General features: G+C 45.2%; 2 protein-coding genes across 3 annotated transcripts in view; one reads left to right on the top strand and one right to left on the bottom strand.

The window, feature by feature from the left end:
- LOC122541743 (leucine-rich repeat-containing protein 20-like) overlaps positions 1-12,684 on the bottom strand; it is a 35,071-nt gene extending 22,387 nt beyond the window's left edge. The window contains exon 1 of the mRNA XM_043678642.1: positions 12,585-12,684. The gene's annotated coding sequence lies outside the window, so the exon portion shown is untranslated. The remainder of the gene's footprint in view (positions 1-12,584) is intronic.
- Positions 12,685-12,872: 188 nt separating this feature from the next.
- Positions 12,873-14,619, top strand: part of LOC122541742 (nuclear factor NF-kappa-B p100 subunit-like) — a 62,227-nt gene continuing 60,480 nt past the window's right edge. The window contains exon 1 of one of the 2 annotated variants that reach the window (XM_043678641.1): positions 12,873-13,023. In XM_043678641.1, the coding sequence (XP_043534576.1) occupies positions 12,962-13,023 (62 nt within the window). In that variant the 5' untranslated portion in view covers positions 12,873-12,961. The other variant, XM_043678638.1, reaches the window with a different exon arrangement.

The raw sequence follows: 14,619 nt of genomic DNA, 5'->3' as shown, positions 1-14,619 counted from the left end.
AAAAATGTTAGAATTTGTAATAAAGAACCTAATCATTGAACATTTAGAAACTACTGGCAAAATATGGTCAACATGGATTTATGAAAGGAAAGTCATGCTTGATAGTTGAATTAGAGTTCTTTGAAAATATCGTGTGCAGAACGGGCAAAGGGAGAACCAGTGGATATGGAGTATTAGATTTTCAGGAGATTTTCAGTAAGGTCTCACACAGGAGAGTAGTAAAGAAAATTACAGCGCTAGGGTTTGGGATGATTTGCTAGTATAGATTGAGAACGGTTTAAGAGATAGAAAGCAAATTTTAGGAAGAAGACCATAAGATATAGGAGCAGAATTAGGCCATTCAGCCCATCAAGTCTGTTCTGCCTGTTGATCATGGCTAATATGCTTCTAAACCCCAATGGCCTATCCTCTCCCTGTAATCTTTGATTCACTTACTAATCAAGAACCTCTCCCTCCAATTCTATTTTGATTTAGTCCCTACCCTCCCCCCTCACTGTTTTTGATCACACAGCACTGCCCTTTGATGTGAAGAGCAGTGTTTGTCACTGGCTACCCGGGTGTTTTCCTTTCTTCCTGGTCGTGGAATTTGAATAAAGATTCGTGCACTTTGTGTCTTTCACTGTGTCTCACACCTGCACACACACACCATGGGTGCTGGGGAAAAAAATAAGCACTACCGCACTTAGGTGGTAGTGTGGGGGCTTAAATAAAAAAAAACTAATCAAGAACCTATCTATCTCTGTCTTAAACACACTCAATAACTTGGCCTCCAGCCTTCTGCAGCAATGAGTTCCTCAGACTTACCAACCTCCTGCTAAAGAAATTCCTCCTTAAAGGGTTGTCCCTTCGCCCTAAGGCTGTGTCCTCAGGTCCCAAGCTCTCCTACTAGTGGAAACATCTTCTCCATGTCCACTGTAAAGGCCTCTCTATATTCTGTAAATTTCAATGAGATAACTCCCACCATCCTTCTAAACTTCACTGAGTACAGGCCCAGAGTCCTCAACCGCTCCTCATATGACAAGTTCTTCATTCCTAGGATAATTCTTGTGAACATCCTTGGGATCCTCTCCAATGTCAGCACATCCTTCCTTAGATTAGAAGGCCAAAACTGCTCACAATATTCCAAGCGCAGTCTGACCAAAGCCTTATATAGCCTCAGTAGAACATCTCTGCTCTTGCATTCTAGTCCTCTTGAAATGAATGCTAACATTACAAATGAATGCTAACCCCCACACGCCCACTACCAGTGGGCGGCACGGTGGCACAGTGGTTAGCACTGCTGCCTCACAGCGCCAGAGACCCGGGTTCAATTCCCGCCTCAGGCGACTGACTGTGTGGAGTTTGCACGTTCTCCCCGTGTCTGCGTGGGTTTCCTCCGGGTGCTCCGGTTTCCTCCCACAGTCCAAAGATGTGCAGGTCAGGTAAATTGGCCATGCTAAATTGTCCGTAGTGTTAGGTAAGGGGCGAATGTAGGGGTATGGGTGGGTTGCGCTTCGGCGGGGCGGTGTGGACTTGTTGGGCCGAAGGGCCTGTTTCCACACTGTAAGTAATCTAATCTAATTATATTTGCCTTCCTTAGTGCATATTGAACCTGCATGCTAACCTTAAGAAACTCCTGCACTGGGACTCCTAAGTTCCTTTGTGATTCAGATTTCTGAAGCCTTTCCCCATTTAGAAAATAATCTACACTTCTTAGTCTACAGTTTTTTCCACTTAAAAAGGGACTTACCTCGAGAGTCGGGCCTCCATTTTGAACACAGCAACAAGGAGAGAGAGTGGAGAAAAGCTAAGGCTGCTGGGAAGTTTTTAAGTGGGTAAGATCTAAACCGGAGACCCTACACCATAGGCCCTCCCTCCCACCCACCTACCTCCTCTAACTTACTAAGAGTCTGGAAACTTGGTAAGTTTTCAGGTTTTCTCTTTTTTTCCTTCTCTTCCTTGTTTAGTCCTGTGTGGGCTTTCAGATTAGCGGAATATGGCTGATAAGCCGTTGCATGTTCCTGCTGCAGAATGTGACAGGTGAGAGACATGACGCATGTCTCTGCCGACCACATCTGTGGGAAGTGCAACCAACTCCAGCTCCTCAAAAACCGAGTTAGGGAACTGGAGCTGGAGCTGGATGAACTGCAGATCATCCGGGAGGCTGAGTGAGAAATTGAGAGGACGCACAGGGAGATGATCACTCCTCAGACACAGGATAAGGACAGCTGGGTTACAGTCAGGGGGAGGAAATGGAACCAACAGATAAGGCAGGGCTCCCCTATGTACGTTCCCCTCAGCAATACTGCTGGTGGGGATGGCCTACCAGGGGAAAGCCATAGTTGTCAGGTCTCTAGCACTGAGCCTGGCATTAGGGCTCAGAAGGGAAGGAGGGAGAATAGAAAAGCGCTAGTGGTAGAGGATTCCATAGTTAGACAGATTGACTATTTGGGAAGCGTAGCATGATTAAAGACAGTCAGATGGCTTTGTGAGGGGCAGGTCATGCCTCACAAATCTTATTGAGTTATTTGAGGTGATGAGACAGGTCGACGAATGTCAAGCAGTACATGTAGTGTATGTGGACTTCAACAAGGCATTTGATAAGGTTCCCCATGGTAGGCTCATTCAAAAAGTCAGGAGGTATGGGATACAGGGAGATTTGGCTGTCTGGATTCAGAATTGGTTGGCTGACAGAAGGCAGAGAGTGGTTGTAGATGGAAAGTATTCTGCCTAGAGGTCAGTGTAGAGTGGTATCCTGCAGGGTTCTGTTCATGGGCATCTGCTCTTTGTAGTTTTTATAAATGACTTGGACGAGGAGGTTGAGAGGTGGGTTAGTAAATTTGCTGGTGACACAAATGTTGGAGGTGCCGTTGAAGTATCGAGGGTATTGCAGGCTGCAGCGCAACATAGACAGGATGCAGAGCTGGGCTGAGAAATGGCAGATGGAGTTCAACCTGGATTAATGCAAAGTGATGCATTTTGGAAGGTTGAACTTGAATGCTGAATATAAGATTAAAGACAGGATTCTTGGCAGTGTGGAGGAACAGAGGGATCTGGGTGTGCAAGTACATAGATCCCTCAAAGTTGCCACCCAAGTGGTAGGGTTGTGAAGGAAGCATATAGTGTTTTGGCTTTCATTAACTGGGGGATCGAGGTTAAGAACGTGAGGTTTTGCTGCAGCTCTATAAGACCCTGGTGAGACCACACTTGAAATATTGTGTCCAGTTCTGGTCGCCCTACTATAGGAAAGATATGGAGGCTTTGGAGAGGGTGCAAAAAAGGTTTACCAGGATGCTGCCTGGACTGGAGGGTTTGCCTTATGGAGAGAGGTTGACTAAGCTCAGACTTTTCTCTCTGGAGAGAAGGTAATGAGAGGCATGGATAGAGCCAATAGCCAGAGACATTTCCCCAGGGCAGGATTGACTGGCACGAGGGGTCATAGTTTTAAGATATTAGGAGGAAGATATAGAGCAGACGTCAGAGGTAGGTTCTTTACGCAGAGAGTTGTGAATGCATGGAATGCGTTGCCAGCAGTGGTGGTGGAAGCAGAGTCATTAGGGACATTTAAGCGACTGCTGGACGTGCACATGGACAGCAGTGAATTGAGGGGTGTGTAGGTTAGGTTATTTTATTTTAGATTAGGAATAATCTTCGGCACAACATTGTGGGCCGAAGGGCCTGTTCTGTGCTGTACTTTTCTATGTTTCTATTCTTCTTCCCGAAGCGCAAGACATCACACTTACCCACAACATATTCCATCTGCCACTTCTTCGCCCAATCTCCAAGCCCGTCCAAGTCCTTCTGCACCTCCCCCACTTCCTCAACACTGCCAGTCTGTTCATCATCTGCAAACCTGGCAACAATGCCCTCAGTTCCTTTGTCAAGATCGGTAATGTATTACGTGAATATTTGTCATCCCAACACTGACCCCTGTGGAACTCCACTAGTCACTGGCTGCCATCCTGAAAAAGACCCCGTTATCCCCACTCTGTCTTCTGCCAGTCAGCCAATCCTCTATCCATGCCAGTACTTTGCTCTCAGTACCAAAGCTGTTATGTCACTTAGCTGTTCCTGTGCTGCACCTTGTCAAATGGATTCTGGAAATCCAAATAGATGCCCACTGGCTCTCTTTTGTCTAAATTCCTCAAAGAATTCTAAGAGATTTGTCAGGTGTGACTTCCCCTTGACGAAGCCATGCTGACTCGGCTCTATTTTACCATGCACTTCCAAGTACTGTACAATCTCATCCTTAATAATGAATTCCATACTCAGGCTGTTACTAGTGAGGTACTGCAATGATTAGTGCTAGGTGTTCACAATCTATATCAATGATTTGGATATGGGGATCAATTGTAATATTTCCAAATGTGTTGATGACAAATTGAACGGGAACCTAATTACACAGAGGTTCAAAGCAGACTTCAATAGGCTGAGAACATGACAGATGGAATATAATGTGAGTGGGTGTGAAATTATTCCCTTGGTAGAATAAAACAGAAAGGCAGAATATCTTTTAAATGTTGAGAGCTTGGAAATTTATGTGTGCAAAGGAATCTGGATGATTTTGTCTGTGAGCACTTGCCGGGTGCACTATTGTGACACTCAATTCAATGGGGAAGCCAACACCCTAATAAACAGCCTATCCATGTCAGTGCCCATGTAAATGATAGCTCTCCCTTTCCCTATGACAATGTTAACCCTTCTTTTATTGCCCATGCATGGTCAGCGACCAGAAACGGAGGCAACCTCCCAGTTCTCGATTTATTTCAGAGGGACCCACCATGACAATGGGACTGTGGATCTTTGCGTTAGATGGCTTCCTATTGGTTCTCCTGCCTCTGGAACCCCCCCACACTCCCCCTCCCTCCCCCCTCCCCACTGTCCCTAAATGTAGATCCTTTAGGAGGCCATCTCTGGGACAATATATCTGGCTTGCTCCAAGTGCAGCCCCAGACTTCTGTTCAGTCTCAATGTGGGAGTCCCCAAAACCCAGTGGAAAATTCACCTCTGTTCCTCTCCCCAGGAGGCTGCCACACCTGCTGAACATTTCCACCATTTTCCATCTTGTTCTCAACTTTTCATCATTTATGGCTTTTTTGCTTTTGTTTGTGCTTGTCTATTTACCCTGTTCTCATTGACCTGCATTGGGTTACTGGTCAAGCAATATTTCATTTTCAAAATTCTCATCCTTGTTTCCAATTGCTCCATGGCTTCACCGCTCCCTCTCTCCAGCTCCACAACCCTTCGAGATATCCAAGCTCTTCTAATACAAACTGCTTGAGTATTCCACCATTTTAATCACTGCACCACTGATAAACCTACTTCAGTTAGCCTAGGGACTACACTTTCAGTCTCTCTACCTCACATTCCTGCTTTAAGACAATCGTTAAAATCTACCTTTTTAACTGAGCTTTTAGTCAAATGTTCTATTCTACTATTAACACCAAGCCAGGGCATCAGTCCTGGTTCAATGGCAAATGCCAGAGTGTATGTCAGGAGAAATGCCAGGCATACCTAAAAATGAAGCGATGTCCTGTTGTGGTTACAAAACGGGATTACTTGTGTGCTAAACAGAGTAAGCAGCAAGTGACGAAGCTAAGCAATTTCCCAACTAATGGATCACATCTAAACTCCATAGTCCAGGGAAACCAATGATGGTAAATAATTACACAACTAAAAGGAGGGGGAAACACAGCAAATATTCCCATCCTTAATGATGGGGTGGGGGGAGGGTCAGCACAGCAGCGCAAAAGGCAAGGCTGCAGTATTTATATTAATTGGTGTCAAAATCCTGGAATCCTGGCAGCACAGTGGCTCAGTGGTTAGCACTGCTGCCTCACATCACCAGGGTCCCAGGTTCAATTCCAGCCTCGGGCGACTGTCTGTGTGGAGTTTGCACATTGTCTGCGTGGGTTTCCTCCCACAATCCAAAGATGTGCAGGTCAGGTGAATTGGTCATGTTAAATTGCCCATAGTGCTAGGTGCATTAGTCAGAGGGAAATGGGTCTGTGTGGGTTACTCTTTGGAGGGTCGGCGTGGACTGATTGGGCCGAAGGGCCTGTTTCCACACTGTCGGGAATCTAAAAAAAAAACTCCATCTCTAACTGCATTCTGGGTCCAGCTAGACAAAATAAACTGCAGTGGTTCAAAAAGGCAGCTCAGTGCTATGGTGACGTAGATGAGGGATGGGGAATAAATGCTGACCCAGTCAGTGATGCCCATGTTCTGTGAATGATTAGAAGCAAAATCTTTTCTGTGGTGCAATATCATCTTTTGTATTGTTCTTCTGAAGCACTTTAAAGTACTTTATTACATTGCAAATGCTGTATTAATAAACTTGTTGTGAGAGAGAAAGGAATGAGCAGAGGTATAAAGGGACTGACAGGGAGAAATTGATGAGCTGTAAAGTAAACTGAGCAAAGAGAAAGGAATAGAGAGAAAGTGAGAGTAATAGGGTAATGGAGAGGGGCAGTAAGCCAGGATTAGATAAAAAGGGAAAGACATCAGAAATGGGAGGAGAGAGAGAGAGAGACTCAATGAGAGAACAGAAAGAAGGGACTAAAAGAAAGTGGAGGGGAAGAGAGGTGAATTTTGAGAGCATCAAGAAGTGTGGATGGGGTTGGGGAGAACAGACAGACAGGAAAGGGAGAGAGATGGTGCCAGTGTGATCATTTTGCGTGGGTTGTATGAGATGGGAATGGTGTTGGGGGTTGAGGGTGATGGCATGAGAACTGGTGAAAGAAAGCTTTGATAGTCAGGGTTGGTCAATGGAAGGAACAGGGAGGGCGACAGTGAAAGACATGCTAAAAAAAAAGGCAAGGGCCAGGCTGAGAGAGAAGTAGAGGTGTGTGGGAGGTGGGAGGTGATTAGTGGGAATGAATAGAGAACTTCAATTCCAGCAGGTCAGAATGAGGAAATAAACATTCTAAATAATGTTTTTTTTTAAAGAATGAGTATTCATTCACTGCCTGAGAACAATTAAAGGTGTTCCTTGTGATCACTTGTAAGTTTCTCAACATATTTAGAAGTTGGAGCTGTTTAAGAGTCTATTGGACTCAGCTCCCTTAATGATCACATCCACAATGAGCTGACAGGTTGGGCACGTGCTCCCTCCATATGAATATGATGTTAGATTTAATATTAGTTCCATTACTGAGGCCAGAAGTTTGACACAGAAATCAGAAATACACTTTAAGAGGTAAGAATGAGACCCAAGCTCCCCTTGGCAATTAGTACCCAGAGACCCCAGTCTCCGTGAGGAATATCTTTGGATCTCAGAGCCATATGACTGGTCCTTTCCAGAAATCAAACTTATTCAAAATCTCAAAGGGTTTTACTAGAATAAATTGAGAGAAACAGCACAGGGTCAAAAATCATGTTTTAAACAATTGGCTGAAAATGTAGGAATAAGGAGACTTCAATCACACAGTGAGTTGTGATCTGAACTGTGCTGCTGTTAGGGCACTGGAAACAGATTCATTAAGAAATTTCAAGGTGGAATTGGATAAAAGCTGGTTAAGGGGAGTGGAACTAATTGGATATCCCTTTCAAAGTGTCACAACAGACAGAATGAGCCAAATGACCTTCTATGATACATTATTATCTGATTCTTATCTGTCAACAAACTAGTTCCTGTCACACCTTGGGTAGAGCTTCTTCCATTTCAGTAGTCCCCAGCAATGTTCCGTTTATTCGAGTGAATAGGCAGAAAACCCCATTTATGTCAAGAATCACATGAATGCAAAGTAACATGGAAAACTGTGAATATTTCACTCTTGTGGTCACAGACTGCAGCTGAACCATTCAATCTTTCAAAATGGGCGATGAGATGTTTCCTTGGTTACCATTTTCTTTCACAATATCTTAAGATTCCAACATCCGAAACCAGGTTCAAATAAACATTTAACATTCTGAAAGTTGCAGTTTCATAATACAGCCACCATGTTTCCTTTTATACAATGGAGAAAGTGAGGACTGCAGATGCTGGAGATCAGAGCTGAAAATGTGTTGCTGGAAAAGCGCAGCAGGTCGGGCAGCGTCCAAGGAGCAGGAGAATCGACGTTTCGGGCATGAGCCCTTCTTCAGGAATCTTCAGGTTTCCTGAAGAAGGGCTCATGCCCGAAACGTCGATTCTCCTGCTCCTTGGATGCTGTCTGACCTGCTGCGCTTTTCCAGCAACACATTTTCAGCTCCTGTTATGCAATACCTTCCTTAAACTTATATCTTCAATCTTCAGCCTTTCTCGAAAGTTTGGAATCGACTGAGTAATTTGACATATTCCAATAGATCAATCGCCCACTATCAACACCTTGAGGGTTACTATTGACCACAACTAAAATGAACCACTGATGGTATAGTAGTGATATCGCTGGGACTGCTAATCCAAAAGACCAGGCTAATGGTCTGAGAATGTGGGTTCAAATCCCATGTCAGTCAATGAGACTTAAATTCAATCCGGAAACTGCAATGATTGTTGCCAAAACCTCATCTACTTTGTTGATGCCCTTTAGGAAAGAAAATCTGACATATTTACCTGATTGAGCTATGTGTGACTCCGGATACACTGCAATTTGGTTACCTCTTAACTACTGTTTGAAATGGCCTCGTAAGCCATTCAGTTTAAGAGCAAATACGGATTGGTACAAACGTTCGCCTTCTCAGTGATCCTCAAATACCATGAAAGAATAAAGAAAAAAAGTACTGTGGCCACAGGAGTATGGGAATCCAATGTTGAATGACACACCTCCTTACTCAGCTCTGATCCTTGTGGCACTCTAATGGTCAAAGGCAACATTCCACCACCACTCTCTATCTTCCACGTTTGAGCCAGTTCTGTATCCAAATGTCTAGTTCTCCCTGTATTCCATGTGCTCTCACCTTGCTAACCAGTCTACCATGAGGATCCTTGCTGAACATCTTACTGAAGTCCATATAGATCACAGCCACCACCTTGCGCTCATCAATCTGCTTTGTTGCTTCAGAACACTGAAGTTCACGAGACATGATTTCTCACACACAAAGCCATGCTGACTATCCCCAATCAGTTCTTGCATTTCCAAATATATGTAAATCCTGTCCCTCAGAATTCCCTCCAACAAGAGGGAGGGCTTCAGATACATAAATCATTGGGGTACCTGTTGGACGGTGGGACCTGTACATGAAGGACGGGTTGGATTTAAACTGGAGGGGTACCAATGTCCTGGGCGGAAGATTTGCTAGAGCACTTCGGTAGGGTTTAAACTAGTTTGGCAGGCAGATGGGAACCAGAGCTACAGATCAGAGGAGAGGGTAGTTGTTGAACAGGCAGAAATACAATTCGAAAAGTCTGTCAGGAAGGATACATAGTTGATAGGGGAAAGGGATGGGTAAAGTGTGTGTTGGTTTCAGTGCAAGGAGTGTCAGGAATAAAAGTGATAAACTTAGAGCACGGATCAGTACTTGGAACTACAGCATTGTGACCATAACGGAGACATGGATTTCACAGGGGCAGCAATGGTTGCTGGATGTTCCAGGGTTTAGATTTTTTAAAAAGATCAGGGAGGGGGATAAAAGAGGTGGGGCAGTAGCACTGTTAATTAGAGAATGTATCGTGGCTGCAGAAAAGAAGGTTGTTGAGGAGGGTTCATCTACTGAGTCAATATGGGTGGGAGTAAGTAATAGAAAAGAAGCAATCACTTTATTGGGTGTTTTCGATAGACCCCCCAATAGCAGCAGAAAGTTGGAAGAACAGATTGGACAGCAGATCTTGGAAAGGTGCAGATGTTAACAGTTGTTGCTATGGATAACTTCAACTTGCCCAATATTGATTGGAACCTCTTTAGTGTAGATGGTCTGAATGGAGCCAATTTTGACAGGTGTGTCCAGGAAGAATTCCAGACCCAATATGTAGACAGGCCCACTAGGGGGAGGCCATATTGGATTTGGTGGTAGGCAATGAGCCAGGCCAGGTGTCAGATCTCTCAGTGGGAGAGCATTTCAGTGACAATGACCACAACTGCCTCACCTTTAACACAGCATTGTAGGAACAGATAGTATGGGAAGGTGTTTAATTGGGAGAGGGGAAATTATACTGCTATCAGACAGGAGCTGTGGATTATAAATTGGAAACAATTGTTCTGCAGAAAAGGCACAACAGAAACGTGGAGGCTGTTTAAGGACCACTGGTTGTGAGTGTTGGATAATCTTTCCCACTGAGACAGATAAGGAATGGTAAGGTGAAGGAACCTTGGATAACAAGAGAAGAGGGGCTTCTCACTAAGAGGAAGAAGGAAGCTTACTTAACTTTAAGGAAGCAAGGATCTGGCTTTAGAGAATTACAGGGCAGCTAGGAAAGAACTCAGAAATAGACTGAGGAGAGCTAGGAGGGGACATGAGAAAGCCTTGGCAGGAAGGCATGACTTGGAGGTGCTGGTGTTGGGCTGGGGTGGACAAAGTTAAAAATCACGCAACACCAGATTATAATCCAACAGGTTTATTTGGAAGCACTGGCTTTTGGAGTGTCGCTCCTTCATCAGGTGGTTGTGGAGATTAAGATCATGCTCTCAGAATTTATAGCCAAAAGAGTCCAGTGTCATGGAGATGTGATACAGTTAACAATCTTAGATTAAAACTTTCATCTTTTATAATGGGATATGTTGGTTTCCATTCTTTGATATGTAGGCCCTAGAACTTCTTTCAAATCACATTACCAAAATGGCTCAGCTTTTCACACAATAGGTCCATGGACATGGATCCTTCAAAGTTGTCACCCAAGTTGATAGGGTTGTTAAGGTGGTGTATGGTGTGTTAGCTTTCATTAACAGGGGGATTGAGTTTAAGAGCCACAAGGTTTTGCTGCAGCTGTATAAAGCCCTGATTAGACCACACTTGGAATATTGTGTCCAGTTCTGGCCACCTCATTATAGAAAGGACGTAGATGCTTCAGAGAGGGTACAGAGGACATTTACCAGGATGTTGCCTGAATTGGAGGGCATGTCTTACAAAGAGAGGTTGAGTGAGCTCAGGCTTTTTACATTGGAGAGAAAGAAGAGAGGTGACTTGATAGATGTGTACAAGGTCATGAGAGGCATAGATAGAGCCAGAGACTTTTCCCCAGGGCAGAAATGACTGTCACAACATTATAATTTTAAGGTGATTGGAGGAAGGTATAGGGCAGATGTCAGAGATAGGTTCTTTTTGCAGAGCATGGTGGATGCGTGGAATGCACTGCTAGTGCTGGTAGCAGTCAGAGACATTAGGGACATTTAAGCGACAGCTGGACAAACACATGGATGGCAATAAATTGAGGGGTGTGTAGATTAGGATGATCTTAGATTAAATAAATGCTTGGCACAACATTGTGGGCCAAAAGGCCTGTACTGTTCTATGTTCTAACTTGTCCATCACCCAATGTCAGGCTCACCAGTCTATAGTTCCCTGGTTTTTCCTTACCACTATATTTGGAAGTAAAATCAAGCTGTTTTCCCACATACCTGCCCTTTCAAGTGTGAGCTGAGTTTAATGTGTAGACTCAAGTTATATAAGGCATTTCAAAAACTTAGACAAAGCAAGTTTGCAGATGACACCAAAATTGGAGGTGTAGTGGACAGCAAACAAGGTTACCTCAGATTACAACGGGACCTTGATCAAATGGGCCAATGGTCTGAAGAATGACAGATGGAGTTTAACTTAGATAAATGTAAGGTGCTGCATTTTGGAAAGACAAAACAGGACAGTGTTGCTGAACAAAAAGACCTTGGAGTGCAGGTTCATAGTTCCTTACGTAGTCCCAGATAGATAGTGAAGGAGGCATTTGGTATGCTTGCCTTTATTGGTCAGTGCACTGAGTGTAGGAGTTGGGAGGTGATATTGCAGCTGTGCAGGACATTGGTTAGGCCATTTTTGGAATGCCACATTCAGTTCTAGTCTCCCTGCTACAGGAAGGATGTTGTGAAACTTGAAAGGGTTCAGGAAAGGCTTACAAAGATGATACCAGGGTTGGAGGACTTGAGCTATAGGGAGTGGCTGAATAGTCTGGGGCTGTTTTCCCTGGGAGCGTCAGAGGCTGAGGGGGTGACCTCAGAGGTTTAAAAAAAAAATCACAAGGAGGCATGTTGGGTGAATAGCCAAGGTCTTTTTCTGGGGGGTCTGAAACTAGAGGGCATAGATTTAAGGTGAGAGATACCTTAAGGGTCAAGTTTTTCACCAAGAGGATGGTGCATGTGTGGAACAAACTGCCAGAGGAAGTGTTGGAAGTTGGTGTAATTACAACATTTCAAAGGCACCTGGATGGGTATATGAATAGGAAAAGTTTAGAGGGATTTGGGCCAAGTACTGGCAAATGGGTCTAGATTAATTTCGGATATCTGATCAACACGGATGAGTTGGATTGAAAGCTCTGTTTCCATGCTGTACGGCTGTAACTATTACTACCCCTGGAATTGTTCCTCTGTACAACCCACTTTCTTCCCGTCTCCCATTCTTCCCTTTTTTAGCCACCTCGCCACACTAGGAACAAAATGAAACGTATAGGTACTCCCGATGCACGTGAAAAGCAAGGCATTACACTTTTATATGCCGCCTTTCACAGGGGCACCCCACAAAGCGCTTTACAGCTAGAAAACTACCTTCTTAAAAATGCTCGCAACTGGGAAGTAGACAGGCAGGAGGCTGGGAGAACACCGCAAGTCAGGCAGCATCAGGAGGTGGAGAAGTCGATGTTTCGGGTGTAACCCTTCTTGAAGTGAGCAAAAACCACAAACAGCAGAGCAGATTCAAACAGTCTGTGTCTGTGTCTGTGTCTGTGTCTGTGCAGAGAGGAGCCAGGACACCGAGAGATCTGTTACCCCCCCGGCCTGCGAGGACCCTCCTAGACATGAGGAAAAGGAGGTCAGACTAGATACTGCGGTGCCCCTTTAAAGCAGCAGCCACAGCCATTGGCCTGGAATTTCGATACACATCAGCAACAGAGGCCAATCAGAGAGCGGCATCCGGCGGCCCGCCAATGGGCATGGATGTCCGGGTGATGACGTCGTGGGAAATCCCCCGAAGCCCCAAGACGCGCTGGTAATCGACACGAAATAGGGGATTTCCAGAGGGAGGGAGTGAGACACAGAGAGAAAATAAAACATCCCCCAGGCAATAATCAGAGAAAGACTAGGACCCAGAAAATAAACAGAGGGACATATTCACACAGTGATCGGTAACCAGATAGATAATAGGGTATCACAGACACACACACAGAGGGAGAAGCAGCAAGAGACAGAACAGAGGGAGATAGACAGAGGACAGAATACACACACCCAGGGGACAGACACGGAGAGAAGACAATACACCCAGAGGGTCACTGAGACAGAGCAGGATCCAAGAACAGGACAGAGAGAGGGAAAGAGAGACGGGGATAAGCGAACAGGAAAGAGTAAGACAGGACATAAGCACACAGGGGATTTCCAGAGGGAGGGACCAGAGGAGAGTGCAGGGCATACGCACACAGAAGACACAGAGAGAGACTGAGACCGGACACACAACTCTGCTGAAAAGTAAGGTCAGCGACAGAGAATCATTAGAAACGAAACCCACAGGAGGTACAGCGGAAGAATCCAAGTGGAGAGGAGCCAGGGTGGAGTAAGGAGCAGCTGGAGCCGGATGACTGAACTCTGAAGCCCCATCAGGTAGGGTTTGGAGCCAGGCTGCTGTGCCAGGTGGCAGGGCTGGAGGCAGCTCGCACATACTTCGCGGTAGGTGGGTGAGGGAGTCCCTGCGGGTATTGTTTCTGCTTCAGAGACCAGCCCCCTGCCACAGTTAGACAACTGGGTCAAAAGCGTGATTCCCGGAGACAGTCTAGTGTTCATTCAGGAGCCGTTTTTGAGCACTGATCTCAGCTGGATCACTGAGGTTGGGTTTGAATTCAACCCAGATCTCAGCTGGATGCCACCTGAAGCTGCAGAGTGGGAAAGGAAGTGCCAACCCATCGTCCTCCTAATAGGTGGTAATTTGGGAATATTGTTGGGGGCATCGTTGTGATACCAGACGGTGGTGAGGTGGTGGGGGGGATCAGTCTCTTCAGAAAGGACCAAACCTTTCACTGCCCGACACAGCTATGCACTGAAATGACTTCAATGTCAGGACTGTGGCTCGGTATTTCGATATTTTAAATCAATCTATTCAGAGATGATTTGGAGATGCCGGTGTTGGACTGGAGTACAGATAGTTAAAGATTTTTAACTTTATTCAGAGATGCCATAGCACATCTCTGGAGCAGGTGGGACTTGTGATTCCAGAGAGCCCTAGTCCAGCGGTAGGGATATAAACACTACCACAAGGACCTATGCTAACAGCTTCCTTGCATATGTTATGGCACACCTCTGTTGGGGCCTGAACCTGGGCCTTCTGGTGCAGAGGTATGGATACTATCATTGCTTTATACAATCATCCTTAGCTTAAATCGCATGCCATCTTAAGTTGCTGAATGTATTTCACCCAGGCTGCGCATGCAGTAATATGTCGGCTAGTCTCTTGTTGGGCTTCCCCCATTGTTGCAATGTGGAATTGAGTCATAAAGGCCAGGAAGGTCCCAGCTTTGAATCCCAAGCTGTGATGACTGCATTGGCGCCACCTCATGCACCCGCGAGGAGGTTGAGCAATTCATCAACTTCACCAACA

Source organism: Chiloscyllium plagiosum, chromosome 38 (genome assembly GCF_004010195.1).
Source record: "Chiloscyllium plagiosum isolate BGI_BamShark_2017 chromosome 38, ASM401019v2, whole genome shotgun sequence".
NCBI lineage: Eukaryota > Metazoa > Chordata > Chondrichthyes > Orectolobiformes > Hemiscylliidae > Chiloscyllium > Chiloscyllium plagiosum.
The sequence above is the reverse complement of the archived record's forward strand: the minus strand, read 5'-3'. Positions and strand labels throughout refer to the sequence as shown.